At 41.5% G+C, this 27,992-nt stretch overlaps 1 protein-coding gene across 1 annotated transcript; it reads left to right on the top strand.

Moving 5' to 3' along the window:
- Positions 1–432: 432 nt before the first annotated feature.
- On the top strand, positions 433–27,686 carry tecta (tectorin alpha). Its single transcript, XM_028030410.1, has 23 exons — positions 433–532; positions 966–1,105; positions 1,183–1,470; positions 2,222–2,359; positions 2,434–2,599; positions 2,755–3,167; positions 4,140–4,710; positions 5,568–6,178; positions 6,830–7,400; positions 8,511–9,133; positions 11,964–12,621; positions 14,537–14,736; positions 15,179–15,559; positions 17,230–17,516; positions 17,691–17,971; positions 18,781–18,891; positions 18,965–19,167; positions 19,934–20,097; positions 20,572–20,820; positions 21,715–21,877; positions 21,970–22,054; positions 23,187–23,306; positions 24,504–27,686. Exons 1-23 carry the CDS (start codon positions 469–471, stop codon positions 24,605–24,607), a joined length of 6,591 nt encoding a protein of 2,196 aa, XP_027886211.1. The 5' UTR covers positions 433–468; the 3' UTR covers positions 24,608–27,686.
- Positions 27,687–27,992: the final 306 nt, after the last annotated feature.

Here is a 27,992-nt window from a genome sequence, read left to right as displayed (position 1 = left end):
AAAGCCATTAGTGCCCCTGTGTTTACACTCTTGTTCCTAGCCAACACAGCATGGATGGGTCCCAAACAGAGGTAGTAATGAGGTCCTGAGCCGCTTCACAGCTCCGGGCCGGATTCCGCAGCTGCCGGGAACCCGGGTGCACAGAGGACCCCAGGTCTACCAATGTTGGCTCACATGAGACCCAAGGCAAATGTGATCCTTGGACATTGTTCCGAGATGCATAATGGGGCCTTTTGAGAAAGCCTCATGGGAGACCTGGGAGCCTGATCTTAAAGAAGCAACGTGGCGCTGGTTGGATGGTTCCCCCTCCTCTCCGCTTTGTTAAATGCTCTGGTTTATGAGAAGATGTCCTATGACTCACATCTCCCCACATTTCCATTAGCTTTGAGGGAAAGGCAACACCGATTAAGTAACATGACTTCAATATAATCTCTCTCCTCATCTCCCTTTTTCTTTCCTTATTTTAGGATGGTCAGACGTTGCTGTCCACTCACGCTGCTCCAACTCTTAAGCGTTTTTGCACAAACCAGAGGTACTGTCCTGTGCTAAATATTGCAATAAAACAAAGTTTCTTATGCTGCTTAGTAAACTCTACAGAAACACAATGTCATAGTTTCTGGTGCAAATATCTTAGTACACTTGAAATAACAGAAAATTAAGTTTATCAGCTAAGATATAAAAGCTCTTTTAAAGTCAATAATTCCTCAAAATTGATAAAAACTACTAGTTCCACTGATGGGAAAAATGTGTTGTTAGAAGTGAAATAATTTGTCATAGTCAATATTATGGAAGTATTGGCTTAATACAAGCTCCTACATCTTGCTGAAAAGCCACTTTTAAGTTAGTTTTGTCTTATTTCAAGTTTACTAAGGTATTTGCACTAGAAACTAGACCAAGAATACTTGGTAAGTCTTTACATTTTTGCAGTAAAGGTGATATAAACTTTTTATTTATACTCTTTCCAGCTCTTACTCAGGATCTTTTGTACCCATATGGACCGGCTCATCGGGATCTTGAAACTCCGAAGATGGATGACGGGAGTTCAGTTGAAATTCCTTTGCTCATTCCCTTCATTTTCTTCAACGCCCCCTACCGTTCCATCTATGTAAGCCCTCCATCTGAAATCCACTCGTCTCCTCACGTACGACACTCAGTTAGGATAACTTTCCGTTCTTTTTGCAGGTCAACAACAACGGCGTGATCTCCTTCAACGTTCAGGTTAGCCAGTTCACGCCTGAGGCTTTCCCTCTGAGCGACAGCAGGTCTTTCATTGCTCCGCTATGGGCAGATGTGCACAACGGCATCCGTGGAGATGTCTACTACAGAGAGACCACCGATCCCGTACTGCTGGAGAGGGCGACGCAGGATGTCCGCAGGCACTTCAAAAACATGCCCAGCTTCACAGCCACCTGGGTCTTTATGGCAACGTGGCACCAGGTCACCTTCTACGGAGGGAGCCAGACCACGCCGGTACACTCAACTATGATTTGGTCATTTATTGTAGCATATCGAAATTACATAAAATATATACTGAAGACAGCTGAGGCATGCATGTAGCGACAGTGGAGAGAAAAATCTCCCTTTTAACTGGAAGGAAACTCCAGCAGAACCAGAGCCAGGCTCAGTAGCAGCAACCATCCGAAGGAGAGTCTGAGGAGAATACTGAACGGTCCTTTCTGCCAATATTCCAGAGATGAAATAAGGAATTCTTTGAAACTTGTTTAATATGTAATTTAAATGATATATCCTTTATTTTTACTAAGTTCAAGTGATTGACTAAGCAGGTTTTTATTCAGAGGTTCTGGTCCCATAACAACAACTTCTGTCTTGTCAGAATTCAAAAGGAGAATCTTTATATTCATCAAGGCTTTAATGTCCTCAAGACATGCCTGTAGTTTACCGAATGGATTGGATTCATTTGGGTTTTACGGGTCGGTACAGCTAAGTATCATCAGCATAGTGATGGAAATATATCACATGTGGCCTGATGATTTTTCCAAGCATCATATGAAATGGTCCAAGCACAGAGCCTTGTGGACTTCACAGGTAACCCTAGAGCGTGATGATTTATTATTTGCATGAACAAACTTCAGTCTGTTGCACAGATAAGATGTAAAACAGCCTGCTACTGTGATTTTCACTGTTTATCCCACTGCAAAGTACCATCACCTTCTGCTCTCTAATTTCTTTATTTTTAAAATATTTCTCTTTGAATTGGCAGGTGAACACTTTCCAGACGGTACTGATCTCAGATGGCGCAGCTTTCTTCAGCATGTTCAACTACGGGGAAATTACATGGAGCACAGGAACGGCCAGCGGGGGAGATCCTCTGACTGGACTCGGTGGAACGACGGCTCAGGTATTCTACGAAGATCGTCCGATTAGTCCAGAAACGACATCATCAACATGGCTGACACCTTTCCAAACTTTCAGGCAGGTTTTAATGGAGGCGATATCGGTCACTTCTTCAACCTACCGGGATCCCGGTCAAACGATGTGGTGAACATCGAACAGACGACCAACGTAAATATTCCTGGACGCTGGTTTTTCCGTGTTGACACCGAACTGATAGATCCTGCCAACGGCTGCAGCTACAACGGTAAGTCTGAACCTCAAACGCGTGTCTGTTGTTACTTTAGTCTTGACATCGCTGAGAGTTTTTTCCCGCTGATCTGTAGTGAGCCTAAATCTTTGAAGAGTCTTCACACATGAAATCTCACATTTCTTGTGTGATTTGTGCTTCACCTTCTTCAGGACGGTATTACAGACGAGGGGAGATCTTTTGGATGTCTGACCAGTGCTCCCAGCGCTGCCGATGTCTTGACATAAATAACGAGGTTCAGTGCCTGGAGGCCCCATGTGGACAGTTTGAGAACTGCGAGCAGCAGGATGGGGCCTTTTACTGCCAGCCTACGCGCACCAGCACCTGCGTGGTATTTGGAGACCCTCACTATCACACCTTTGATGGCTTCCTCTACCACTTCCAAGGCACCTGCTCCTACCTGCTGGCCCGGCCGTGCTGGGAGATGGTAGGACTGCCGTTCTTCAGCGTGGAGGCCAAAAACGAAAATCGCGGCGTTACCACGGTGTCCTGGTTACGAGACGTGACGGTGGAGGTCTACGGCCATAGAGTGATGATACCTAAAAGCAGTTTGGGAAATGTCCAGGTGAGAAAAACAGTGCAGTGACAGTGTTTTTGAAAGATTTGTTATGCCTATTTTTGTCCCAATTTTTCCGCTCCCATAATCTTAAGGACGCTCCAGTTATTGTGATGGTCTTAAGATAATCTTTGGCGATATTCCTGCCTTGTGTGTTGTGTATTAGGAGTAGTCTAGTCCTTTCGGAACGATGATCTAAATTTGGGGATATTCAACATGTTGGATTGTCTTGGCCTGATATTGCAGCATGTGTTTAGCCAATCAGAAAGCGAGGTGAAGGCAACATGGAGGGGAATCCAAAATACTGAAGACAAAACAACTACCAAGGCACACCAATATGTCCTGAAGACATCTTTATTGTTTTTTCTCCGTTAAACAGAGTTCACAAGCTATTGCCAGCTTCTTCCCAGTCGGCCATGTTTGTTTACTCTGAACTCATGTTTGATCTCTAGAGATTTTGCGAGTTTTCCTAACCCCTGAAAAGCTGCGTTTCCTTTACATATATGTGCAGAACATTGTTGATATTCCGCAAATGTCGAAAAAACTATTTTGCAATTTAAATAAGAAATGCAATTAAAGTCACATGAATAATTTTGTTCGCAGGATAAGTTATTATAAAACATGCTGTGCCATCATCCTCCTACCACTTTCTGTCGTCTTCTTTGTCATTTTTGCCTGTAGTAACATCGGTTGTTGATTACGACTCATGAGATGCAAAAAAAAAAAAAATGTTTCCATTGAACTTTGGCAAAACAAACCAATTTCAGTACTGATGAAAAACCACGGAATGAAACCAATTTTGAAAAAACATTGTTTTCTGAAATTGGTTTGTTTTTATAAAGCAAATTTATTTTCGTAATTCCAATTTGCATAACTATATGGTCAATGGAAATGCAGCGACTGTCTGTTTTTTCGGTATCAAACTGAAGCAGTCTGAGTCATTTCTGTCTTCTCAGAATTGAACAGAGTTTCTTTCTTTAGGTGGACGGCTTGATGAAGACATTGCCAGTCCAACTGGAGCTTGGTGCCGTAAAAGTCTACCAGTCTGGAGTTGCTGTTGCTCTAGAAACAGACTTTGGACTGCTGGTGACCTACGACGGCCAGCACTACGCCTCCATCTCCTTACCAAGCTCCTACTTCAACAACACCTGTGGCCTTTGCGGAAACTACAACGACGACCCTGCAGACGATCCCGTGCTTCCGGACGGCTCTCTTGCGGAAAGCGTGGTGGAGTTGGGAGGCAGCTGGCGAGCAGAAGACACCGACTGGAGGTGCACCGATGGCTGTGCTCAGAACTGCAGCGTTTGCGACCCCGTCACAGAAGCCATGTACTTTCGCTCGGACTACTGCGGGCTTATAAACAAAACCGACGGACCCTTTCGAGACTGCAGAGCGGTGGTGGACCCCACGGCATTTGTATATAGCTGTGTGTATGATATGTGCAGCAACAGGGATAACATCACCACGCTGTGCTACGCCATCCAGGCCTACGCTTTAGCATGTCAGGCCCTTGGAGTCACAATACGACCCTGGAGAACGCGCACATTCTGTGGTGAGACGCTGTACGCATTTGGTTAGGCCTGCAGTTAACGATTACTTTATGAATCAATTATTCTATTAAATAATCTGGCAATTCATAGATTATTCTGATGATTAATCAGTTAATCAGATTTTAAAAATGGACAATTTACCACTTACAATATCTTATACAAAAATAAAAATACATGAAAAGACAGATAAGTAATTCAATTCATTTTTTTAAATAAGCAAATTAACATTTTATTGCCTACAATGCAATAACTGCATTCCTTAAGCGAGCTGCAAAGGATGCATCTGCAGCTAAAAAATACTTCTTACGTGTGAAAAGCTCAGCTGTTTCTGCTTGACTTAACATCAATGAAGTGTAGTGCTGATTTTTTGATTAACAAATTAATAATTGGATAGAAAAAGGTGTTCAATACGAGATTTTATTACAGAAGAAGCTAAAATTGCCACTTGAGTTCTGGTAGAACACTGAAAAAAGAGAATGGGCCTCCAACTTAAAAAAATTATTTAATTCTTACATATAATAAAATTAAGTTTGTCAAACTTACTTTGTTTACTTTTGTCTAACTTATATTGTTTGGATAAACATAATTTGATTCTATGTAACAAATTAAATCATTTTTTTAAGTTGGATCATCTGTTTTTCCATTGAAAGTTTTAATCTTAAATGCAAAATTCATCTACTTTTTGTACAGTTAACAATTAATTGATTACTAAATTAGTTGACAACTATTTTAATAAAAAATTTATCACGATTAGTCGTTTCAATGTGGGACTGAAACGATTAGCCGTTTCAGTCCCACATTTGTTTTTCCTCCATTCTGCCTCATCTTACATATTTTCTCTCATCCCTTTGGCTCCCAGCTATGTCCTGTCCGGAGTTCAGCCATTATGAAGTGTGTACCACTGCGTGTCCGGCCTCCTGCTCGGACCTTACCGCGCCCCTGTACTGCGCTCACCCCTGCACAGAGGGCTGCCAGTGCGAACCCGGCTACGTCCTCAGCAGCAACCACTGCGTGCAGCAGGACGACTGCGGCTGCGAACACAACGACCTTTATTATCCGCTCAACCACACGTTCTGGGCCGGCCCCGGCGGGGAGGAAGGCGACTGCTCCCTCCGCTGCACATGCGGGTTTGCCGGGGAAGTCTCCTGTTTCAATGAGTCCTGCAAGGAGGGCGAGGTGTGTGTGGCCGAGCTGGGCTTGCTGGGCTGTTACCCTCGGAGGGAGGGAGTTTGCTCGGTCACCCAGAACTCGGTGACATCCAGCTTTGATGGCACCTTCCTGCTGTTTCCGGATGACAGCTCCTACTACTTGCTGAAGCTGTGTGGTCCGGTACCGGCTAACGGGTCAGTGGTGGAGGTGAAGATTGGCAGGCGGCTCGTGAACAAAGGTCCCACTTGGAAGAGACCTGTGATAGTAACCGTAGCTAACCTGGAGGCACAGATGGGTGGTACAGATTTTGATACAGTAAAGGTTGGTATTGTCACTTTTTATTAGTATCTTTCTGTTCCGTTTTTGTAACCTTTGTGAAACAAAACTGAAGTTATTATCTTTGGACCTAAAGAGGAACAATTTTAGAGGAACACACAGCTTCAGTTACTACAGCTGGAAACTAGAGATCAGGCTGAAATCTGGGTTTGAACCTTCAGAGACACATAAAGACGATTTCATAGTCGGCCTTCTATCACCTGAAGAACATTTCCAGGATCAGAGGACTAATGTCTCAGCATGAGAGAAACTCATCCAGGTGTTTCTCTTTAGTGGCATTGATTACTGTAGCAGCGTCTTCACAGGTCTGATTAACAAATCAAAGGTCCAGCAGCAGCTGATCCAGAACTCTGCTGCTGGAGCTCTGACTAAAACCAGGAAGATAGATCACATCACCCAGCTCTACAGTCCTTCACTGAGAGAAGAGACTTCAAAATACTGCTAGTTTATAAATCACTGAACGGCTTAAAGATCTGCTGCTGTTGGATCCAGATCTCTCAGGTCCTCTGGTTCTGGTTCTACTCTGCGTCCCCAGAACCGGAACCAGTTTTTATGAAGTAAAGCACGTTGTTGTCAGCCCTGTTGCTGAACTGGGTTATACAAAAAACTTGATTGATTGATTGATTTGTGGCGCAGGTGAATGGCGAATCGGTTGTTCTGCCGTTCATCCATCCAATGGAGACCATGATGATCTACAGGGCACCAGGAAATGCGACCGTGGTGGAGTCCAGAGGTCTGCTCCGTGTCCACTACACCCGCCAGGGATTCCTGAACATCTCCCTCTCCACCATCTTCTACAACGTTACCTGTGGCTTATGCGGCGTCTTCAACAGCAACGCCACGGACGACCTGCGCCTGCCCAACGGGCGCCTGGCTGAAAATACCGAACAGTTCACAGAGGGATGGAAATCCATTGCAGACGACCTTACATGCAACGGGGACTGCGACGACCTGTATCGCATGTGCACAGACCTTCGCCTTTACCAGAGTCCCTGGATGTGTGGAAACATCAACGACCCGGGGAACAGCTCCTTCCTGGCCTGCCACTCGGTGGTCAACCCTTCGCCGTTCTTCAGGAACTGCCTGTACAACATGTGCATTAGGGCAGGAAATCGGTCGGCCCTTTGCTCCTCTCTGCAGGCGTACGCCACAGCCTGCCAGGATGCCCAAGTGGCCCTCGCCTCCTGGAGGAGTGCGACCAACTGCCGTGAGTATATATTGCTTTACATGAAGGAGATCATTCTTCATGGGGATTTCCCTCTGCTTTGCTTGCTAAGTGTCACAGTGTTTCCATTTTTTCTTACGCACAATCTTTAGTAGGGGAGGTAAAAAGCTCACTGTTCAAGAAGGATGGTCACTAACTGGCTTAAGATAATCCAAACTGTAAAAGGTAGAAGAGACTAATTTTGATCCAAATCTCCAAAATATAGTTTTTTTTCTCTGCCCATAATTAGAAGAAATGAAATGTTGCTTTTTGTAGACCATGATGGAAGCTACTATCTACAACTTTTACCAGATATTTTAGCCTGACAGTAGCTTTACATTTTAAAGCGTTTAAATGGGGGTACACCAATAAATCAGCCCAGATTTCCTTCATTTTGTAATATTAGTAATCGGCTGATGCTTAAATGTAAAACCGATCTTATCCACAGATCTTGTCTACCTTTGTAAAGGTCTGAAAATCACCCACTGTCCTCTTCCACGCTGCCAGATCTTAACACTGATTTAAAAAAGTACCAGTGCTGGTGGAGCTAGTACTTTTCAGTCAGTGTAAGCTGATTTAAACAAGCTCCTATATCTTGCTGACATGTTACTTGTAAGTTCGTTTTGTCTTATTTCAAGATTACCAAGATATTTGCACTGGAAACTAGACAGAAATAGTTGGTAAGAGTTTGTGTTTTTGCAGTGTGTCTCCTAAATTTTCAAATTTTCCAGAAAAAACAAGGAAATTTCTTAGATTATTCTGTTCTGGAACAAAAGATTTCTTAGAGTGAAAAGTCAAAAATTTGCAAAAATAAAACTAACATTTTTAGAATAATGTCAGAAATGTTCTGAGTCTTAGTATCAAAAGTCAGAATTTTTGACTTTTGAAATTCTGAACATTTGCAAAAGTTTTTGTGTTTTTTTTTCTAGAAAATGTTTTAGTTGAGTTTTTTTTGGCAGAATTTTTTTTTTCAGTATTTTTCTTTCTGCAATGGCTCATAATAAATTGTCTTAGTTTCCAGATTTTCTGTTCCAGCTTATTCAAAAGACAGGCTTTGCTTTTAAAACCTATCTCTCTCTCTCTTTTTCTGCCTCTATCCTGCCTCCCCATCAGCTCTTCCTTGTCCAGAGAACAGCCATTTTGAGGAATGCACCACCGCTTGCCCTTTGACCTGCACCAACCTGGATGAGCCCGAGGAGCCGTGCCCTCTGCCTTGCCAGGAAGGCTGCCAATGTGAAGAAGGCTTTGCGATGCGGGACGGCCTGTGCGTGGCCCGGAGCGACTGCGGCTGCATGTACCACGGCCACCAGGTGTCCACCAACCAGACTTTCTGGACTGACTGGGAATGCCAGGAGCGCTGCTACTGCAACGGCTCCGACAACAGCGCGTACTGTCAGCTCGCACCCTGCCACCCCGAGGAGTACTGCCAGGAGAACGACGGCCTGTACTTCTGCCAGCCACGCACCGAGGCCCTGTGTGTGGCCGCAGGTTACGGCCATTTTCAGGCATTCACCGGCGTGCCGTTTGAGCTTCAGAGCTCCTGTACTCTCAAGATGGCCACCACCGTTTGTAGGCGCAGAGAGCCGGCGGGGACAAGTGGAGTTTTTCCTCGGTTTAAACTGGCGGTTCGCAATGAGGAACGAGACACAGGGCAGGCCATCTGGGTGAGGGGCTTCATGCTGGAGGTCTACGAATACGAGGTGGAGGTTTCTCGAAGCTACAAAAACACTGTAACTGTAAGTACACAGACAGCTGTACAGTGTAACCTTTGACCTTTTTCATGTTGTTGCAAGAGGGACAGTGGTGTAACCAAAGGCTGGACAATAAATCAACAATCTAAATCTTGATAGATACTTGATCAATATCAATAGATTATATATATATAACAAATTCAAATTTAGAACCGCACAGCATTCTGGGAGATTTAGGCAGAGCAAAACCTAGCCGCTCAACCTCCTAAGGCTAGCTAAGAAAAGTAGGTAGCATAACTCACTCACGCTTTGGTTACCTAGCAACAACTTATTGAGTAACAGTTTCAAGACTCCCTCCCCCTAACTTCGGTTACCTAGCAACAACCTGCAGAGTAACTGGCGCAACAGCCGTTTATAACTGTATAAAAATTAACAACAGCATGAAGTGAAAACTGAATAAAACAGGAAAGGTCACACCACCAGTTTGGAAGTGTTTCAGCTATTTAAAACAAAAAACTGTAATTGTCTTGATTTGTCTTTCAGCCGTATCGTCCAGCCTTAATGTAATCAATAGGAGGATTACATGTAATCCTCAATAGGATTAGGAATAGCCTAATCAATAGTTTTTTCTTTCTGGCTGAAGGTTTTTCTTTGGATATTTTGCATATTTTTCATTCTTTTACCGAGTCCCAACAATGACCAGAGAAAACTAAGATGTTTGGGCGAAACTGCACAATCTCACTAATAGGTCAAATAAGGTCACTAATGGGGCTTTAATGGGGCAGTTAGATGTTCAGAACCAAAGAAGCCTTTTGGATCAGAGGTGAAACATAGCAAGGAACACGAGAAGTCCATTTCTCTTCTACTTAAGCACTTTGGCATGATTCCAAACACCGACCCAAACTGGTTTTAAATGGACAAAGGTTCTCAAATGGCCTTCCCAGAGTCCTAAACTCAACTCTAAGGGATTTTTGGATTATGCTTAAACACCTGGGCTCATTCATAAGGAATACTGAGACTAAAAGTAGCTCCTAGCAATGGGATTTTAGGAAAAATATTCTTTTTATAAACTTTTACCTCAATAAGACAAAAGTAATTCATAAACATCTTAAGAGAACTTTTTAATGTGACAAACTGTTAGAGGAGTAGAGAGGAGGACCTTTAGTTGGTCTAAGTGTGTCTTAAGTGGAAAAGACTGACAGAAAGGAGAAAGATTCTCCATAAAACAGATAGAGCTCTGCCATCAGCAGGCATGGCTGTGTGTCAGTGAATTCAATTTGTTATCAGTTCATTATCATGACTCACTTTCTTAATCCAGTCTAGATTTTATGATCAGTTCATTTCTATCCGCTGGTTAATGGGGGTGTATTTATTTTTTTAAATCTCATTTTGTTTGGTGTATCAACCAATTATGGTCAAAACTAGACCTATGGATTTATTTCAGTAAAAGATACGAGGCCATATTTTATTTTTTAAGACTGTCATTTGAATGATAGGATGTGAGACTTTTTTAGACTCATATGCTATAAAAAGACTATGGTAAGGTTCACAGTTCTTACCACCAGTTGGTGGCAGTAATGCTCCATTAAGTTGTTTGCCAACCACAAGAAAACAAGAAGTAGAAAAGGAAACAATCACACTCTCTAGAAGACAACGTCACACCTAGCAACGGGGTTAATGACACCTAGCAACGGCGTCAACAACACCAATTCTGTTGTGGAATGATGCCAGAAGCTTGAAGTGATTTGAACTTGTTTGACAAAGTCAACAATGATTTCAAACTTGTGCTCCTATTCAGAAAATGCATCAATACACAGTTCTTATCTGACATCATACTTCTGGGAACTTTGTAGCTGACAGCCATCTTGGTAGCTTTCTGTAACTAACTGTCATGACAGTTGCTTTGGAGTTGCAAGCTTGGAACTAACTCTCGTCTTGTTCATTTCTAATTTATAAATAATATAGGTACATTTTAACCACTACTCGATTACAATTTTTGAGTACTTTGTTTTTGTTGGACTCAAAGCCGTGGTTCACCATCACTTTGAGCTGTGCTTGCCCACCAAGATGGCGGTTCAGTGGCATGGATTCCTTCTGATTCAGACTTGTGGGAACTATGTATAACAGATCAGGATCAACTACTGTCAGTGTGCAGAATCTTTACCACAAATGAAGAGTATCTCAGTTAACTCTAAATCTCTACTCCACTGCAAGTTTTCAGCTGACAACTCGAAGGAATCATCTTCTTTGAGCTGAAATTAAGTTTTTTTTCCCTGTGCAACGATGTGATCTTTAGTACTTTATGTAGATTCAGCTAATAAAATCTGATAGGCCTCTGCTTAAACAATCTTTGTAAAGATCTGAAATGTTTTCTTTGCTGAGTTCTTCTGAGAACGCCTGTCAAACATCATTAATGTTGACCTATTTTAACAGTTTTTTCTGCTCTCTGAAGGTCGCAGTTGTTGCGTTTGAGAGGACGCGTTATTTCTAATCAAGCTGATAGAATAACCAGGCAGTGTGGGTGAATTCCTCTTTGATTGGCTTAAGGAGGATCTAATTTCAATAGGCATCTTTTATCAGGCTGGATTGGGCTCAGACGAAACTCTGACCCTGAGCGACACTTGGACCGGGTTCACAAACCAACCAAAAGATCTGAGGACGCACCTCCACATATTAAGCCGCTGTTCACACACACCCACACCGGTCTTCCTTGATTTCGCCCAGTGTCTGTTGCTTATTGCAGTTTCTTGTAGAAGTCGGTCCATTCATCACCTGGGGTTCCCCACATACCTGTAAAAACATGCAAGTCAGCGGGATTAGAAACTCTAACTTGATGCTGGAAATGACTCGACTCAGTTGTACTGTCGTCACTCAGGTCAACAAGGAGCGCCTGTTCCTTCCCTTGAAGCTGGGCCCGGGGAAGGTCAACATCACTTCCTTGGGGATGCTGCTTGTTCTGGAAACGGATTTCGGCCTGAAGGTGTCGTATGACTGGAACACGCTCCTCCTTTTGACTTTACCAAGAGACCTCTACAACGCCTCCTGCGGCCTCTGCCAGGGCGTGCCCTTCTCCCCGCCCACGCTGAGCTCCACGGACTGGGCCATGACCTGGGCGGAGAGGGACACCTTCTGCCAGGTGGGCTGCGGCGACTCCTGTCCACGCTGCGGGCTCGGGGAGAAGAGCATGCCCAACAGCGCCCCCCTCATGGTGGGTGACTCCAGCATGATTAGCGATAACGAGGACGAGCCGAACGGAGTCGCCACCGGCATACGCTTCCACGTCGGGGACGGACTCTACGTGTTCGTGGAGCCGGAGGCCGTCAGGCTGTGTGGGCTGATTGTGGACCGGGGAGGCGCGTTTGCACGCTGTCACAGCAAGGTGGCGCCGGCGTTCTTTTATCAGAGCTGCCTGCAGGACACTTGTTTGGATCAAGGAGCTCTGGATACAATCTGTAACTGGCTGCAGATCTACGCCAGCACCTGCCAAATCCAGGGTGTGCCTTTAACCGGCTGGAGGAGTGACACGCCATGTGGTGAGTGATCTCATCTACGTTTAACCCAAACACTGATGTAGAGAAAAATAATCACCCCCTAAACACAATGAGTGGGTTTCTCAAAACTGGTGAAGAGTCTTTAAAGGTGACCTATTATGCTTCCTTGAACACGTTAGGATCAGTCTATGGGCTACAAAACCTGTTTATGGCATGTTTTTGCACAAAATCATTCTTAGGAAATGAGATTTCAGCGTGCTCAGTTCTGCCCAGTGAACTCCTTTCATGTCTTCAGGCCTCTGTTGCTTTAAATCCAAATTATCTGCTGCTAGCCCCCCAAGTCAATGTTTAGACATGAAAAGGCTACGAACAGATGCGCAACAATACAATCGTACATCTTTGAAAAGCAGAAGTGGAGCCTCCTGCATAACCAACAAGAATGCAGCAAGTGGTTTCTGGATGGTGAGTCAACAACAAAACATTTTTCTTTTTCAGCAGTCTTTGCAGAGGTTGCTAGGTGACGGGGGGTGTAGCTCTGCTGGGGTTGCTAGGTAACGGTGCAGTGCCTGCTGATTTGTTACATTACATTCCGGATGTTGCATTTTCCAGTCACCAAAAAACAACCGACTGGGTTTTTTTTAAACACTTGGACTGTTTTTAGAAGCAGGTGAGGCCCAGAAAGAAGAACAAAAATGTGCAAAATGTGAATTTTGCGTAAAAGGTCCCCTTTAGTGTAGAGTCCTGTGAATAAGGAATTACGCCCTGATCAGCTGACGTAAAGATCTGGTACCGAGTCTTTAACATCACCTTTGTCCCACTCTTCTTTGCTGAGTTGTTGTAATTATGTGACTTTGGAAAGTATCAATCCGTGAACAGCCTGTCTGGATTTCAGTGCCTACTTTGACTAGACAACCCTAAAACTCCAACGTATGTGTTTTGGAACCATTGAGTAGTTGACCTGCTGGTTTGTTTTGGATTATTGTTGGACCCTGTTATGTAAGGTGAAGTAGCAAAGGATTCCCAGATCATCATACTGCCACCACCATGTTTGACTATAGGTATGAAGCTCTGGTTCTGATTGGTGAGTTAGGTTTAAGCCCTAAACTTAACATTTTCCCAGGAGTTTCTGTGACCATCAAGGTGTTTTTTGGTAAATGTGATGGATCTTTGTGTTCTTCTGGGTCAGACGTGGTTCTGGTCTTTAAGCTCTCATATGGAAGCCATTTTCTCCCTTTCTTATTGTTGGATCATGACCTCTGACCTTAACTGAGTCAATAAGTTAAATCATCGTTTTCTGATGTTATTTTTTTCTGATATTCTAATTTTTTGATGAGCTGAAATGTCGATGTAACAAAAGCTCTTTACAACAATCAATACTGAGCCTGAGCGTCCGAGTCGGATGCTACTCTAAAAACGGATCTTTACAGATGTTGATGCTCATGTATCTAAATGATTTTGTTATCTCTACGTTAAATAAAGTCTTTGCTGCTTTGCATTATATTATTAATGGTAGTCATTAATACCATTATGTTGACCCTCCTGTAGATTAGTACCAGAGGGCCACAGTTCACTAAATCAACAGAAAATGATTTAATGAACTGAATCTGTTAATTAATTAAAATTTAAAGCAAATAGTTTCATAATTTATTAAAATGTGCATATATTTAAATATTTTATTAATAAACACATGTTTTCTTAACAATAATACTGTAGTTTATTATGTATTTAAATATTTTGTGGGTGTGAAGGTCGGCACGTCAGTGGGCGGGGCTAACAGCTGGTCAGTCGTTTAATTGGTCTGAAGGAGACCTTCTGTGAAGGTTAAACCAATCAGGTGTTGGGATCTACTTTATGAACCACAGTGATGATCTAATAAATAATCACAAAAGATAATCATATTTACCGTAAGAGCTTCTGTTCCCAGTTTGTAGAGTAACCTGCTGGTTTCTGCTCCCAGTCCAGAGCTGTCCTCTGAACAGCCATTACTCCAGCTGCATGTCGGTGTGCCCGCCCCAGTGCGCCCCCGCCCGCGGCCAGCGGGACTGCAGCCAGGACTGCGTGGAGGGTTGCCAGTGCGACCTGGGCTACGTGCTCAACGGCAAGAGCTGCATCCTGTCCCAGAACTGCGGCTGCTACACCGACGGAAAATACTACGAGGTCAGTGTCCGCTGGAAACGCTTTTTAAACGGCCCTGGATTTCTACATGTTTCCCTCCAAGAAACCGTCCAAAGTTTTAAAGTGGTTATAGTCAACAGGTGTCGGCGCTTTTTAAGCTTTTCTTTGGACTTTGGCTGCTTTTCCTCTGATTTTCACTCCTTGTACCGGAACATGATGCCACATTCTTCAGTTTTTAAATTTTTAATTCATCCACTTAAGCTTCTTGTTTGCCTTATTTTAAAGATGCAAGAAAACTAAAAAAAATATGAGATTTGAAAAAACTATATGTATATATTTTGAGTCTGTATAGTCCAGTTAATGATTAATCGATTGTTGAATTAGTTTACAGTTAATTCAATAATTAGCCCTAGTCCACTGTATGAAGAAATATTTTTTTCTGTGATGGTAACTCATGCTAACGTCTAAAATGTTTCGCCTTCAGCCCAAACAGCTGTTCTGGAACAACGACTGCACCAAGCGCTGCCAGTGCATCGGGCGGAACCTGATCCAGTGCGACCCGCGGCGCTGCAAGGCGGAGGAAGAGTGCACTCTGCGATTCGGGGTCCGGGGCTGCTTCGCGCGGCGCTCTCAGCACTGCGTAGCATCGGGCGGCGGCGTCTTCAGGACCTTCGACGGGGCGTCGCTGCGTCTCCCGGCCTCCTGCTCCTTCGTCCTGTCCACAAACTGCCGCAAGCTGCCCGACCTCTCCTTCCAGCTCATCGCTAACTTCGATAAATGGAGCACGCCCAACCTCACCACCATCTCTCATGTCTACCTCTACATAAACGAGGAGAACATACTGATCTCTGGCAGCACCGTCAAGGTAACAGTGGTTTCCTATCTGCAAACTCAAAGTAAGACACAGACTTTTACATACTTAAATAACTGTGAGCTTGTTTCAGTTTTGATTGGATTTGTTTAAAGTTCATCTGTTTCTCTGTAGGAACTCCGGGGGAGTGAATCCTATTATAACACATTTATGCTTCATTTTTTCCCCTAATGAATTTGTTTTCTGCTCAAATTGTGCAGGATGAATGTCGTCATATGTGAACAATAGTGAAAGTGGAAATGGCTTCTCAAAGTTTTTTCTTTCACATCATAAAAACATGAAGTTTTAAAAGGAAGCGTAAACTTTTTGATGCTTCTAGGCCTCATTGAAGCCTGGACTTCACTGTCATTCCATTTTGAGGTGTTTTGAAACACTTTAAAAGCCAACATTAGAGGATGTTTCATGTTGTATATGATACCTGAAAACGACCCGTTCAGAACGGTCCAAAAGTCTGTAGTCGGCTCTCATTTTATAACATTTAGCTTTCAAACAGCCAGATTTAAATTTAGTCTTTTAAGGTGAACTTAGTTCTTTAGTTTTCAGCCTGTTGTAACATCTAACCCTGAATAGCATTGCACAAGCAGACTATCACTAACATAGATTAGAGCTGTTAGTTTTCAGAAAGACGGAATTATAAGCAAAGTGTTTTTGGATCACTTTTGGGTTTTTTCTGTTGGTTCTGTTCTGGGAAACCTTTAACAACCGACCAAACAAGGCGATCCAAAGCTAATCTCCATTTACCCCCTTTCCTTCTGTCCAACTTACCAGCTCCCTCTTTGTGAACGGGAAAGCCAAGGCATTCGTCTCTCTCAGAGGTAGATGCTGAGCTTCTTCTAGCCTCTAATCCTGGTGTTTGTTAATCCTACTGAACCTTTAGTTAGTGATCTGGTTTGTATTTGTGCCGCACGTCACATGGAGGTTAGAAATCCAACCTCAAGCAGAGCTGGATTCTGCTGTTTGGACTGAACCGCACCGGTCCGGTTGTACCTGGAAGTGAGAATCTCTGAGCTCTGAGTCTGAATAACAAACGCCTTCTGATGTTCTGACTCGGAGAGTTTCTCATCACACACAAACATCTATAAATCCAATATGGCCGCCACACATGTATAAAGCGGCAACAGCTGCCATCATAATCTGTCTAGAGCTGCAAATGTAACATAATATATAAAAAATGAAATGATGATTTTGGATAAATATCTAGGAATGTTTTGGGCATTTTTAAGGAACCACAGTTTTATTTCTGTTTTGCGGTTTTGAAATAAAAAAATAAATAAAATGTTTGCAGAAAGAGCACTAATATGATTTCTTCTATAGGATGTGAATGTTTGTAAAAACATTAAAAAATATATATATATATGTATCTAAAAACATTTCTGGCACTTTTGTGTCATCATTTTGTGGAAATTGAATGCAATTGTTCAAAATTTGCTAAAACTGATTTGTTTTTTATTATATCTACAATTAAACCATTAATTGATTCTTTAGCCAGAGTTATTAAGAGCCATTGTGAAAGGTCTAAAGAGCTGCAGGTTGCAGACCCCTGGTCTAGAGGGCCACATAAAAGCTATGGCGGGCCATATTTGGCCCCCTGACCTTGTGTTTGACACTGTTGAACTCTGGCGACGTTCTTGTGCCTCTAACTGAAAACCGAATCGTCCCTCCAGGTGAACGGGACGCCCGTGTCCGTCCCGTTCCTAACGGGCCTGATGACGCGTCTGTCCACGTCTGAGGGCTTCATCGTCATCGACACGCCGCAGGACATTCAGGTGCGCTACAACCACTTCAACACCCTCAGCATCACCATGGGCCAGCGGCTCCAGAACAAGGTGTGCGGCCTGTGTGGAAACTTCAACGGAGACCCCAACGACGACTACATCACCTCCAGGGGCAAACCGGCCATCAGCGCGCTGGAGCTGGCCCAGAGCTGGAAGACCAACGGCATGCAGAACAGGTAGAGATGGAAACCTTTCATATTAGAGGAGAAACCGTTTATAGCAGAGCGGGTAGCGACGGAAACCTTTTAAAAAGCAGAACAGGTGATGATAGAAACCTTTCATAGATTATCCCAACAGTTTGTGAAGCTTTGCGGAGTTTAATAACTCAGCCGACTGTTTTTGTGTCCCAGTTGTGACGAGACCCAGTACGTGGCTTTAGCCCAGTCCTGTGACAACACGGCCGTCCTGGCGCTGCAGGGCGAAGAGGCCTGTCAGAAGCTGACCCAGCTGAAGGGCTTCTTCCAGCCGTGCCACGGCCTGCTGGACCCGCAGCCCTTCTACCAGTCCTGCTACCTGGACGGCTGCTACAACCACCGCAAGGCGCAGGTCTGCGGCTCCCTGGCAGCCTACGCCGAGGCCTGCCGCTCCCTAGGAACCCTGACCACCAAGTGGATCACCCAGGAGAACTGCTGTAAGAGCAGCGTAGACAGCTGGTCCTGTCCGCTAGGGGGCGCCATTAGTAAAAGTTATGCAGTCAAAAATTATTAATGGGAATAATTTGGGTTATGTAGCCTGTCATAAGAAATAAAATGCAGGTGAATTTTTCAAAGGCTTATTTTCACTACGTCATTCATCCATTTAAAAAAGTTAATTTCAAACTATATAATTAGTTAGCAAGCTAAATAATTAGCTCCAAGCTTAATACTTGGTAAGCGAGCTCAATATTTAGCTCCAATGTAAATATTTAGTTTAATGCAAAAATATTTAGTTTGACTTTAAATATTTAGCTCTAAACTAAATATTTAGTTTGACGCTAGATCTTTAGCTCCATAGTAACTAAAGATTTAGCTTGCTCAGTTACAATTTGGTTAATAAGTTAAATATTTAGATCCAATCCAAATGTTTTCTTAGCCAGCTAAATATTTAGCTCCACTTAGTATTACACTAAATATTTAATTTGACACTAAATGTTTACTTTTCTCACTTCATATTTAGTTAAACTAAATATCTAGCTTTAACTAAATATTTAGTTTGGAGCAAAATATTTAAGTTGAAGTTGATCCACTAAGCGTTTAGTTTGAAATTGTGATGTTTAATATGGTAAAAGTGAGAGGCCAAAGAACCCAATTTATTTCTGTTAATTCTTGGCTCTGTTGTAGTTTTACTGTTTTTGTTAGAAAAAAAAAGTGATAAATCTGAGCGGTGTGAATACTTTCAGGTTGATTTCTGACCTTTCTGTGCGAGTGCGACAGCTAACATTGTGTGCTCACCTGTCTTTAGCAGAATGGATCTATGACCCGTGCGCCGGAGAAATCTGCACAAACTTCACCTGCGAGTTGGAGAACGGCGGCGACCTGTGCGGCTGTCCGGAGCTGCCCACCAACCCTGCAGGTGAAGCTCCCGCCGCGTCACAGCGTCCACACCTGCCAAACACACCTGCGCTTCATGTGAATGTGTCCGGCAGGTGAGGACGACATCATCCAAGCGGAGGTGAACTGCAAGCACGCCCAGATGGAGGTCTCCATCTCCAAGTGCAAGCTCTTCCAGCTGGGCTTCGAACGCGAAGACGTGAGGATCAACGACGAGCGCTGCGCCGGCATCGAGGGCGAGGATTTCATCTCCTTCCACATCAACAACACCAAAGGCCACTGCGGCTCCATCGTCCAGGTGAGCTGCTGCTCCTGGAGCTGGGGGTGATCAAATATCGTCTCGTTTACGGTCAAACCGGTGGATCATTTGACTCAGAAAAAATATTTTGCGATATCAAAAGACGACGTCGTATAACAGAGCCTGACCTGAGCAGCTCCGTCATTTTCCACACAGAAATAAAAATGAACAAAGTTTCTGACCACAAGCTCAGAAAACGGCCGCAAAAACGGAAATGATCAGGATTTTTAAAATTATATTTATTTGTGGATAATTTTTAAAAGGAAGATTTTCTTTTATATTAAAAGAAGAGTCTTGGTTTTGCACATAATGTTTGAGTTGTTAAAGAAACATGAGGAAAAACTAATGCTCTGTTGTTTTCATTTGTGTATTTAAATATTTTTATTAACACTTAGTAGCTGATTTTTGTTGGGTTTATTTTGGCCAGTTTACATTCATACTTAAGTTTATTTAAAAAAATTATAGACTTAAATCTTACTTGCTTGTCTATTTTATATGTTTTTGTTGCACTAAATGTGTTGTGTGATATTGTATGTATTTCTATGCAAATATTTTTTTTATTCTGATGATATAAAGTAAAACAAAAAAAAACAGTTTTGAAGTTACACATTTGCTTGGCCAAATCCAGTAGAACAAAAGCAGAACATGTGGATTATTGTCTGTTTTTGGATTATTTTCTCTGTTTTTGTAAATCTCGCCCGCTCCTCCTTTAACTGAATGTTTCTGGGCTGAAAGTGTTCATATTTTTTTATTTCGTCCCCTGCAGTCTAACGGCACGCACATCATGTACAAGAACACCGTCTGGATCGAGAGCGTCAACAACACCGGCAACGTCATCACCAGAGACAAAACCATCAACGTGGAGTTTTCCTGCGCCTACGAGCTGGACCTGAAGATCTCCCTGGAGACGGTCCTGAAGCCCATGCTCAGGTCTCGCTCACACGCAGCACCTGTCCAAAAATAAAACCTCAAAAAAAAATATCCTTCAAATAATTCAGCTTTTATTCCGGCTTCATGACATCAGGCTGAGAAATCCAAACATTTACTGAGTGGGGAAGAAAAATCCCACATTTTCTGCAAAACAACAATAATTTATGCAATAATTTAAACAACATTTAAAGTGCTTCACAGAGGGAGAAAGCGCAAAAAATTAAGAAATATATTAAAGTGCTAAAAGCAAAATATAACGAAAATGTAAAGCAAATAAAACCTGAGGGATTATAGAAATGATCCAATAAATTAATATTTGACCGTTTTTAGTCTTGATTACAAGGAACCAGCAGATTCTGCATGACCCAGTGAAATTAGCAGGAGCTGCTTCTGAAATGATTATTACTATTACTGTTGTTATTATTAACATTATTTCAGGACAGAAATGTCTGATGCTTTCTGCTCTCCCTGCAGCGTGATCAACCTCACCCTGCCGACCCAGGAGGGAAACTTCATCACCAAGATGGCGCTGTACAAGAACTCGTCGTACCGCCACCCGTACCGGGAGGGCGAGGTGGTGCTGAGCACGCGGGACATCCTGTTCGTAGGCGTGTTCGTGGAGGGGGCGGACGTCAACCAGCTCATCCTCATCGTGAACATGTGCTGGGCCACGCCGTCGCGCTACAGCAGCGACAGATTGCGCTACATCATCATAGAGAGGGGGTAGGCCTCACCGCGTTCAACAGGTTCACTTAGTCAGCAGAAAGCAAAGCCCAATAAATAAAATTTATTTTATTTTATTGTTTTTTGGAGCAAGAAAATAATTCCGCTCACTTCTAATGACGCCCTGGGCAGCTGCCTGTTTTTGCCCATTTCAGTTCTGTTACATAAAATCAAGATGAAAATTCATTAAAATATGTATTTATAATGCAGTTATTGTTGCCATATTTTGTTGTTTTTAAGGGCTGGAACCAGAAGTTTCATGTATTATATAAAAAGACACACATGTATGTTTTTTCCCCTCACTTTCTGACCTGAAATCAGAATAAACTTTTTCTGTTTTAGGTAATTTACGATTTCCAATTGTTTCCCTATTTGCTAAACTCCAGAATAACAAGCAAGTCATTTTTCAACCGGATTTTTATTACTTTGTGTTAAAATTAGATGAAAATAAACAAAGTAAATACCTAAAAATTTTAACTTTTAAAGGAAAAAAAAACTACCCAAACTGGCCTGGACTTGTATGAAAAAGTAATCACACCCCAAACCTCAGAAACGTTGGTAACGGAAACCATCAAATGTTTCTGGTAGTGAGCATTTAGCATCACCATGGATGACCTTTGACCCTTTCTGCTTTTGCTGAATTGGCTTAGTTCAGTTTTCCAACAGGAACTGTCTGGTTAAGGTATAACACAGCATCGTCACACCATTTCAGACTTTAACTAGGCCACCCAAAGCCGTCATTTTGCTGTTTCTGAGCCATTCAGAAGCATGAAAGAAGCCCAGACTGTTTTACAAGACAAACTATTTCCAAAAACTTAGAATAAATCATTCCACTGTTTGTTTTGCCTATAAAAACTTTGGCTCGTAGAGGCTGATGCGTTTTTCCTCCTCCAGGTGTCCGAACACGAAGGACAACACCATTGGGATGGCGGAGAACGGCGTGTCCCTCACCTGCCGCTTCCACGTCACCGTCTTCAAGTTCATCGGCGACTACGACGAGGTGCACCTGCACTGCGACGTGTCGCTGTGCGACTCGGACACCAACGCCTGCAAAGTGGTGAGAGGCTCGAGGAAAGACGCTCGGCGCCAATCGGAGTGCTCTCCCAACCACTTTCCGTTTCAGTAAAGCTGTGTGTCGTCTTGGTCCAGAACTGTCCACACAAGAGGAGGATGTACTCGGAGGACAGCGAGCACAAGGAGCACATCCTGTCAGTGGGACCCATCAGGAGGAGAGGTCAGAAAACCGCATTTCACCAAAATTAACTTTTAACATGGATCCTAAACTCCTCTGGGTCTGGAGGACGATGAGTCCAAATCCACCTGCTGGCAGCAGCAACAACCAGCCCAAATGATTCCCTCTGTGAGAGCAGCCGAACCTTTTCTATTAAAAAATAAAAATAAATACAACAAAATTTAACTTTTTAATGAAAAAAGTTTAAAAGAAAAAATCAGCTGAACCTTTTCTATTAAAAAGCAGCTAAACTTTTACTGTTTATATTTCAAAAAACCTGAACTTTAAAAAGTAAATGAAAAAAATTATTTAAAAAAACTTTTTCCCTTTTTTTTAATTCAAAATCTAAACACTTATTAAAATAGATTATGTGTTTTTTAATTAAATCAATTTCTTTAATGGTTTAAAATAAAACCTGCAAGACTTTTTTCTTTTATTTAAAAAATTGTTTTTAAATTTAAAACATGATTTCAAAAAATGTTTTTTTTTTCTTTTTTGTGAAAAAAAAAAAAACAGCTGAACTTTTATCTTTAAGATAAACATATAAAAATATCAACAACGGAACTTTTTTTCTTTATTATATCAAGAATTAAAATAAAAGGGAAATTCATTATTAAAAAACAGTGGAACTTTTTTCTCTAAATATATAAAAATTGCATTAGAAAAATTTAAATACCTTTTAAAAACACTAAATTTTTAAGGTGCATTCAGGTACAACTCGTACACTGGAGCGTCTATATATCAAAACAACTCCACAGTGATGTAAACATCTTTTATTCTGACGCATCAGAGCGTCTAAAGAACCTCCACCAGTTTCAGGTGGTTTTATCATTTAATTAATCCAGGCATTAACTGAAACCTGATCATCCTTAATTATTCACAATAATCAAACCAAACCTCCAGTCAGCTCTCTTTTTGACGTTATAAAACAAAATAAAATTAATTTAAGAAATGTTAAAAAAAGAATCAGAAGAAACTTTTTCCAATAGTAAATAAACTGGAAGAAAAACTTTACAAAAATAAACCAATAAATGTTGAATCAAAGTAAAAAATTGACAGTATTTGTTTAAAAGCAGCTTTTGTTTATTCTTGGTTTTTTTTTTATGTCAATGACATCACTTCCTGTTTCCTCCAGAGTCCGACTGGTGTGAGGAAGACAACGGTGGCTGTGAGCAGATCTGCACCAGTAAGGGAACTGGGCCCATCTGCAGCTGTGTGACTGGGATGCTGCAGCCTGATGGGAAAAGCTGCCGCAGTAAGAAAGACACAAAATGTCAGAAATCACCTTCGATCTGCAAACATTTAGCCACCGAGTCTGATCTGAAATGTCCTAGTTAAAGATTGAAAATGAATTCCTTTGATTCTCCAACAAGCTTCCACATGTATTAGAATATTTATCTGGTTAAACTGTTGCTACAGCCTCAGTGTTCTGTGTTTTTGCCTCCTTAATTGCACCTTAAACTGTTTTGCAGTGGGGTTCTGTGAAGTAGTTGTCAGTAGACAGTAACTTGCGTGTAAATTCCCACATCACACGGCAGGAACGAACCCGATTGAACCGTTATACCTAGGATTTCTGTCGGCTAATGTGTGGTCTGTCAGGTTTTAAAAATGGGCCGACAGTTGAGCCTTTTTTCATTCAGTGTCATCAACAGAAAGAGAAAAAGACCGGAAGAGACGATAAAGCCGATAATTAAAATGAGGTTGATAGTTTTAATTTATCATACTATTAATTGATTTATCGTTTATCGTGACAGGCCTAGTCACTTAAATTTCATAGTAAAGACGACGACAAACACCCAGTTACTTTTACTTTAGTAAACTTCATTAAATAAAGCTAAAGTTTCTGAAGAATGAGCGACTCACACACATCCTGTCGTTTAGAATAAAAACAAACAAACCCAAAGATTACAGGGAAAAAGGCAAATCTGCTGTATCTTATGTTTCAGATCTTATTTATTTTTATTAAAATATTGAGTTGCTTGACCAAATAAAACAAAAATATTTTTAAAAAGTTTCTGCTTTCAATGAATCGTTCACAGACATTTTTGGACAGGTTGTTGTAATCGACACCTGCAGGGTGCAGCGTTCCCACGGTAACAGAGGGGGAAAATAACCCCTTCCTGTGGGAAAACATCTCAACAACGCAAATAATTTGCTCTGCAAACATTAATTACTTACTTAATTAATTAATTACTCAATATAACATGGAAAAAGCAAACAAAGTGTTTACTAAGAACATGCCATTAAATGCTTTTTTGTATGTCTTCTGCCTCAAAACAACAAATATGAGCTCGTTTCACTCAGAGAACGAAGAAAACGTCACAGAAATTAAAGTTAAGCCATAGCTGAGTTCTGCGTGTTTGTTGAATGTGTGAAGCATAAAATCTGAATCTATGAATAACCGGGGATTGTTTGCATATCTGACGGTTTTGTTCTGGTTTTGGTTTTGCAGCTCTGAGCTCGTCCTGTAAGGTCGCCCCTGCTCTGCCTCTGCTGGGTGCCAGCGCCGTAATCTCCATCATCCTCACCCACTTTAACTCCTTCATCGTCTCCTAACAGCCACAGCAGCCAAACGCCAAACAGGAAAGACTTGAAGACGAGGCGGGAATTTGAATTTCTGGGTGCAGATGTAAAAATAGCTCTTTGTAGAACGCTGTAAAGCTTCTGTTCTTTAGATTCATCAGGATTTCTAATTTAAAGTGTGTAGAGGTTGTGTTTTTTTAAAATGTTTTTTTTTAAGTTTCTGATTGTTTTCCTTTTTTATGGAAGTATTGTGTTAATAATAATCACCACCAGATGGCGCCAAAGAAGCAAACATCTTCAAATCTAAACAGTGGAATTTGAGGTGGATTAAATGTGAAAGTCAGGGAGAGATAGTGATTAAATTATTATAAACTACATTTCTTGGTGAAATAAAACATGATTGGATAGTTTGACAGTCAGAACTGTAAGAATAAAATCTGAAACTGGCCTTTTTAAGTGTTACCTCTGGCATAACAGCCGCATCTACAATAAACACTCAATGAATTGAGTCACAGAATGACATTTTTGTTGCAATCTGTTTTTCATTTGTTCAGATAGTTTGTGAGGATTTTCTTGCAGCATCTCCAAGCTGAAGTTCTGTTGAACTGGGAAATGTTGACTTCCCAGTCACAAAAATCAACTGGAGCACCCTCCCAGATTTCTCACTGGGAAACTAGGAGCTACTCCGACTACCCCCAGCTACGGCTTGTAAGGCTAACTTTACATTTCAATATGGCCGCTCCTAGCATCAACAGGAGTAAAATGATGTGGAAAACTTTTATTTTCCAGGACACACATGTCTTGTGTGTCTTTAGTTTAGCTAGCTGCAGTTAATGCTAGCTAAACTAAACCTGAACTGATTTATTTTAGCTATTTTAGCTGACTACAGTTAGCTAAATTAACGTAGTTTAGCTAAACTTCTTTAGCTAACTATGACTACATTATCTAAACTACAGTTATCTAACCCCCTACAGTTTAGCTACAGTTTAGCATAACTAAACTGTAGCTAGCTAAACAAGTTTAGCTAATTCCATCATCCTTATATTATCACACTCATATTTAGTTTAGCTAAGCTAGAAACTACAATGGCTCTAATACACCATCATACATTTCTTCTCTCAGTCCAGAAGAAATTTAGAGCCACTAACGATACCTGACCTTTACAAAACAAACTTGTCAAATAAGTGTATCTAAAATAGATTATCTAAGCTAATTTAGTTTAGCTATATCTAAACTAGTTCAGTGTAGTTCACTCTAAACTGAACTAAACAAAAAATGCTATTTGAAAAGTAAAGCTTAAAATTATGTACGTAGAGGAACTGCAAACAATGTGTATGGGGGCCGCCATGTTGAAATTCCGACTCTTTAACTGGAACGCTGTTAACTCTGGTTGGACGTCAAACCCAGCTCCAAGTTACGACTTCAGGGGCAACGGGAAGTCATGGTTGTTTTGAAGCATTGTGATTAGCTGACAGGTTTATCTTTTGCTACACTGCCCCTATGGGTTTGGCATATTTGCAACAAAACTCAGTGTCAGATTAAAAAAGGTGTTTAGTAAAACAACCCCTGTAATCTCTGCTGATCTTCTGAAACTGGCTAATCCTCCAAACAAAAGCTTTTATTTAACAGACAGGCTCTTTGTGTTCATGTCCCATTTCTTAGTAGAATATTTTAACCACAACCCAGCTGTGACTTAATAGCAAAAAGGCCAGAAGGTCAAATCCAGACAACCAGATTCACCCCAAACAACAACACGGCTCAGAAAAGCTTTAAGAATTATTAGGTCCTTAAGTTTGACCTAAATAGCTATTTAGGTCAAACTTAAACCCATTTGTCTGGTCATTTTTTTCTTTTATTTTAGAATAAAGAAAAACACAAAGCCATTTAAAAAAGAGGAAGGATTTTTCTTCTGTTTAAAATAATAAAGAGGAGCAGATAGTTTCTAACTTTTAATGGTGTAAAATAGATCTAAAGCAATATTACGGATACTTTTAGTTGATAGCAGGTTTAAGTGGCAAAACAGGCTGCAAATAATGCAAACTCCAAAACGTACCAAGAAAAAACAAATACGACAGAAAAATACTGCAATCGCAGGAAATGGAAGCAAAAAGGAGAAATGGCAAAAATAACAGCAAGTATAAAACTCTGCAAACTTGTTCAATAAAGTAGAAGTCATCCACACCACTAGGGGGCGACAGCACTTAGGATCAGACCTTCAGGAAAGACGGGATGTCCAGGCAAAAGCTGGAGGACTAAAGTAAACTTTATTAATACAGAGGAAAATATGAGCTGCTCACAAACCATCCATAAAAATACATTTGTAACATATTAAAAAAATGCACAAGCATATATAAATACTACAACAAAGGCAACAGAAGGAAGAAATCAATTTCCCTAATTTTCACTCTCCCCTATTTATGTTATTACCAGCTCTTTACTCCCCCTATTGGTCTGGAGTTTGCAGTCATGTATACCTGCTGTTTTTTTTGTTTGTTTGTTTTTTTGCTTTTTGCATAATTTTTTCTTGTGGTTGCATCATTGCGTTTGTGAGTTTTTGGAGTTTGGATTCATTCTGTTGAAGAAATTCAATCAAATTATTCCACAAAAGGCTGAAAAAATGACTAAAACCTGCCACATTTACAAAAAAGTATCCATATTTTAAAATATGCTGTATCATTTTAGGCCAAAGTTGTTGGGAGCCTAAAAAGCTGCATTATGTCCAGGAGGAAATCGTTCTGCGAAAGTTAATGAGTGAAATATTTGTGTGTGAGAAAACCACCTTGTGGAAATAATAGGACGTAAGCATAACCCAGAATATGCTTGAGTTTTGCTTCATGATGCTGAGTTTTTCCCCTCTCTGAAGACTTTCTCTAGTTTCCCATGAAGGCCGGTCATCTGATACGGAGGGAAAGTAAAGTCCTGCATTCCTAACAATGTGTCCGCTTGTCTCCTCCTCACCTTACCAAACTGCAGTGACGGATGAAAGTTTAATTCGGCGGCTGAGCCTTCCTGCTGCTTCCTGTGTACAGATGTACAGTCCTCTTCATTTAAAACCTGTTTTTTATTGTTTGAGCAGAAACAGCTTTCCTTCAATAAATGTTCTGAAAATCCATAGCAGTGCTTTAGATTTCTATTTGTCTGATTATGACACCGCCACACACCCAACCCCAGCTGAGTAAGCACACATTCACGCATCTATAATTAAAGGCTGCATTTTTTTTGTCCGCTCCCAGTTTCAAACATGTAAAACAGGCCCAACATCTGGCTCTCTGTCATGTTTTGATCAATGTGTCTCTAGGATGCTGTTACCAGGCGATAAATCAATAAAAACCAACAACTTCACACCTTCGCAAAGCATCCTCAGTTACTTTATTGGAGCAGAATTAGGTCACGTTTTAAGCAAAGCCAGCGATGGGTG

The sequence above is a fragment of the Xiphophorus couchianus genome, chromosome 11, assembly GCF_001444195.1.
Source record: "Xiphophorus couchianus chromosome 11, X_couchianus-1.0, whole genome shotgun sequence".
Classification (NCBI taxonomy): domain Eukaryota; kingdom Metazoa; phylum Chordata; class Actinopteri; order Cyprinodontiformes; family Poeciliidae; genus Xiphophorus; species Xiphophorus couchianus.
This window is presented reverse-complemented; position numbering and strand designations above follow the sequence as displayed.

Bases quoted from the DNA above. Each gene is read 5' to 3' on its own strand.
- tecta (XM_028030410.1), top strand. From the start codon at position 469: ATGGTCAGACGTTGCTGTCCACTCACGCTGCTCCAACTCTTAAGCGTT. The intron at 3,168-4,139 runs GTGAGAAAAACA...TTCTTTCTTTAG, and splicing joins GCAGTTTGGGAAATGTCCAG to GTGGACGGCTTGATGAAGAC. The intron at 17,517-17,690 runs GTAGAGATGGAA...TTTGTGTCCCAG, and splicing joins ACCAACGGCATGCAGAACAG to TTGTGACGAGACCCAGTACG.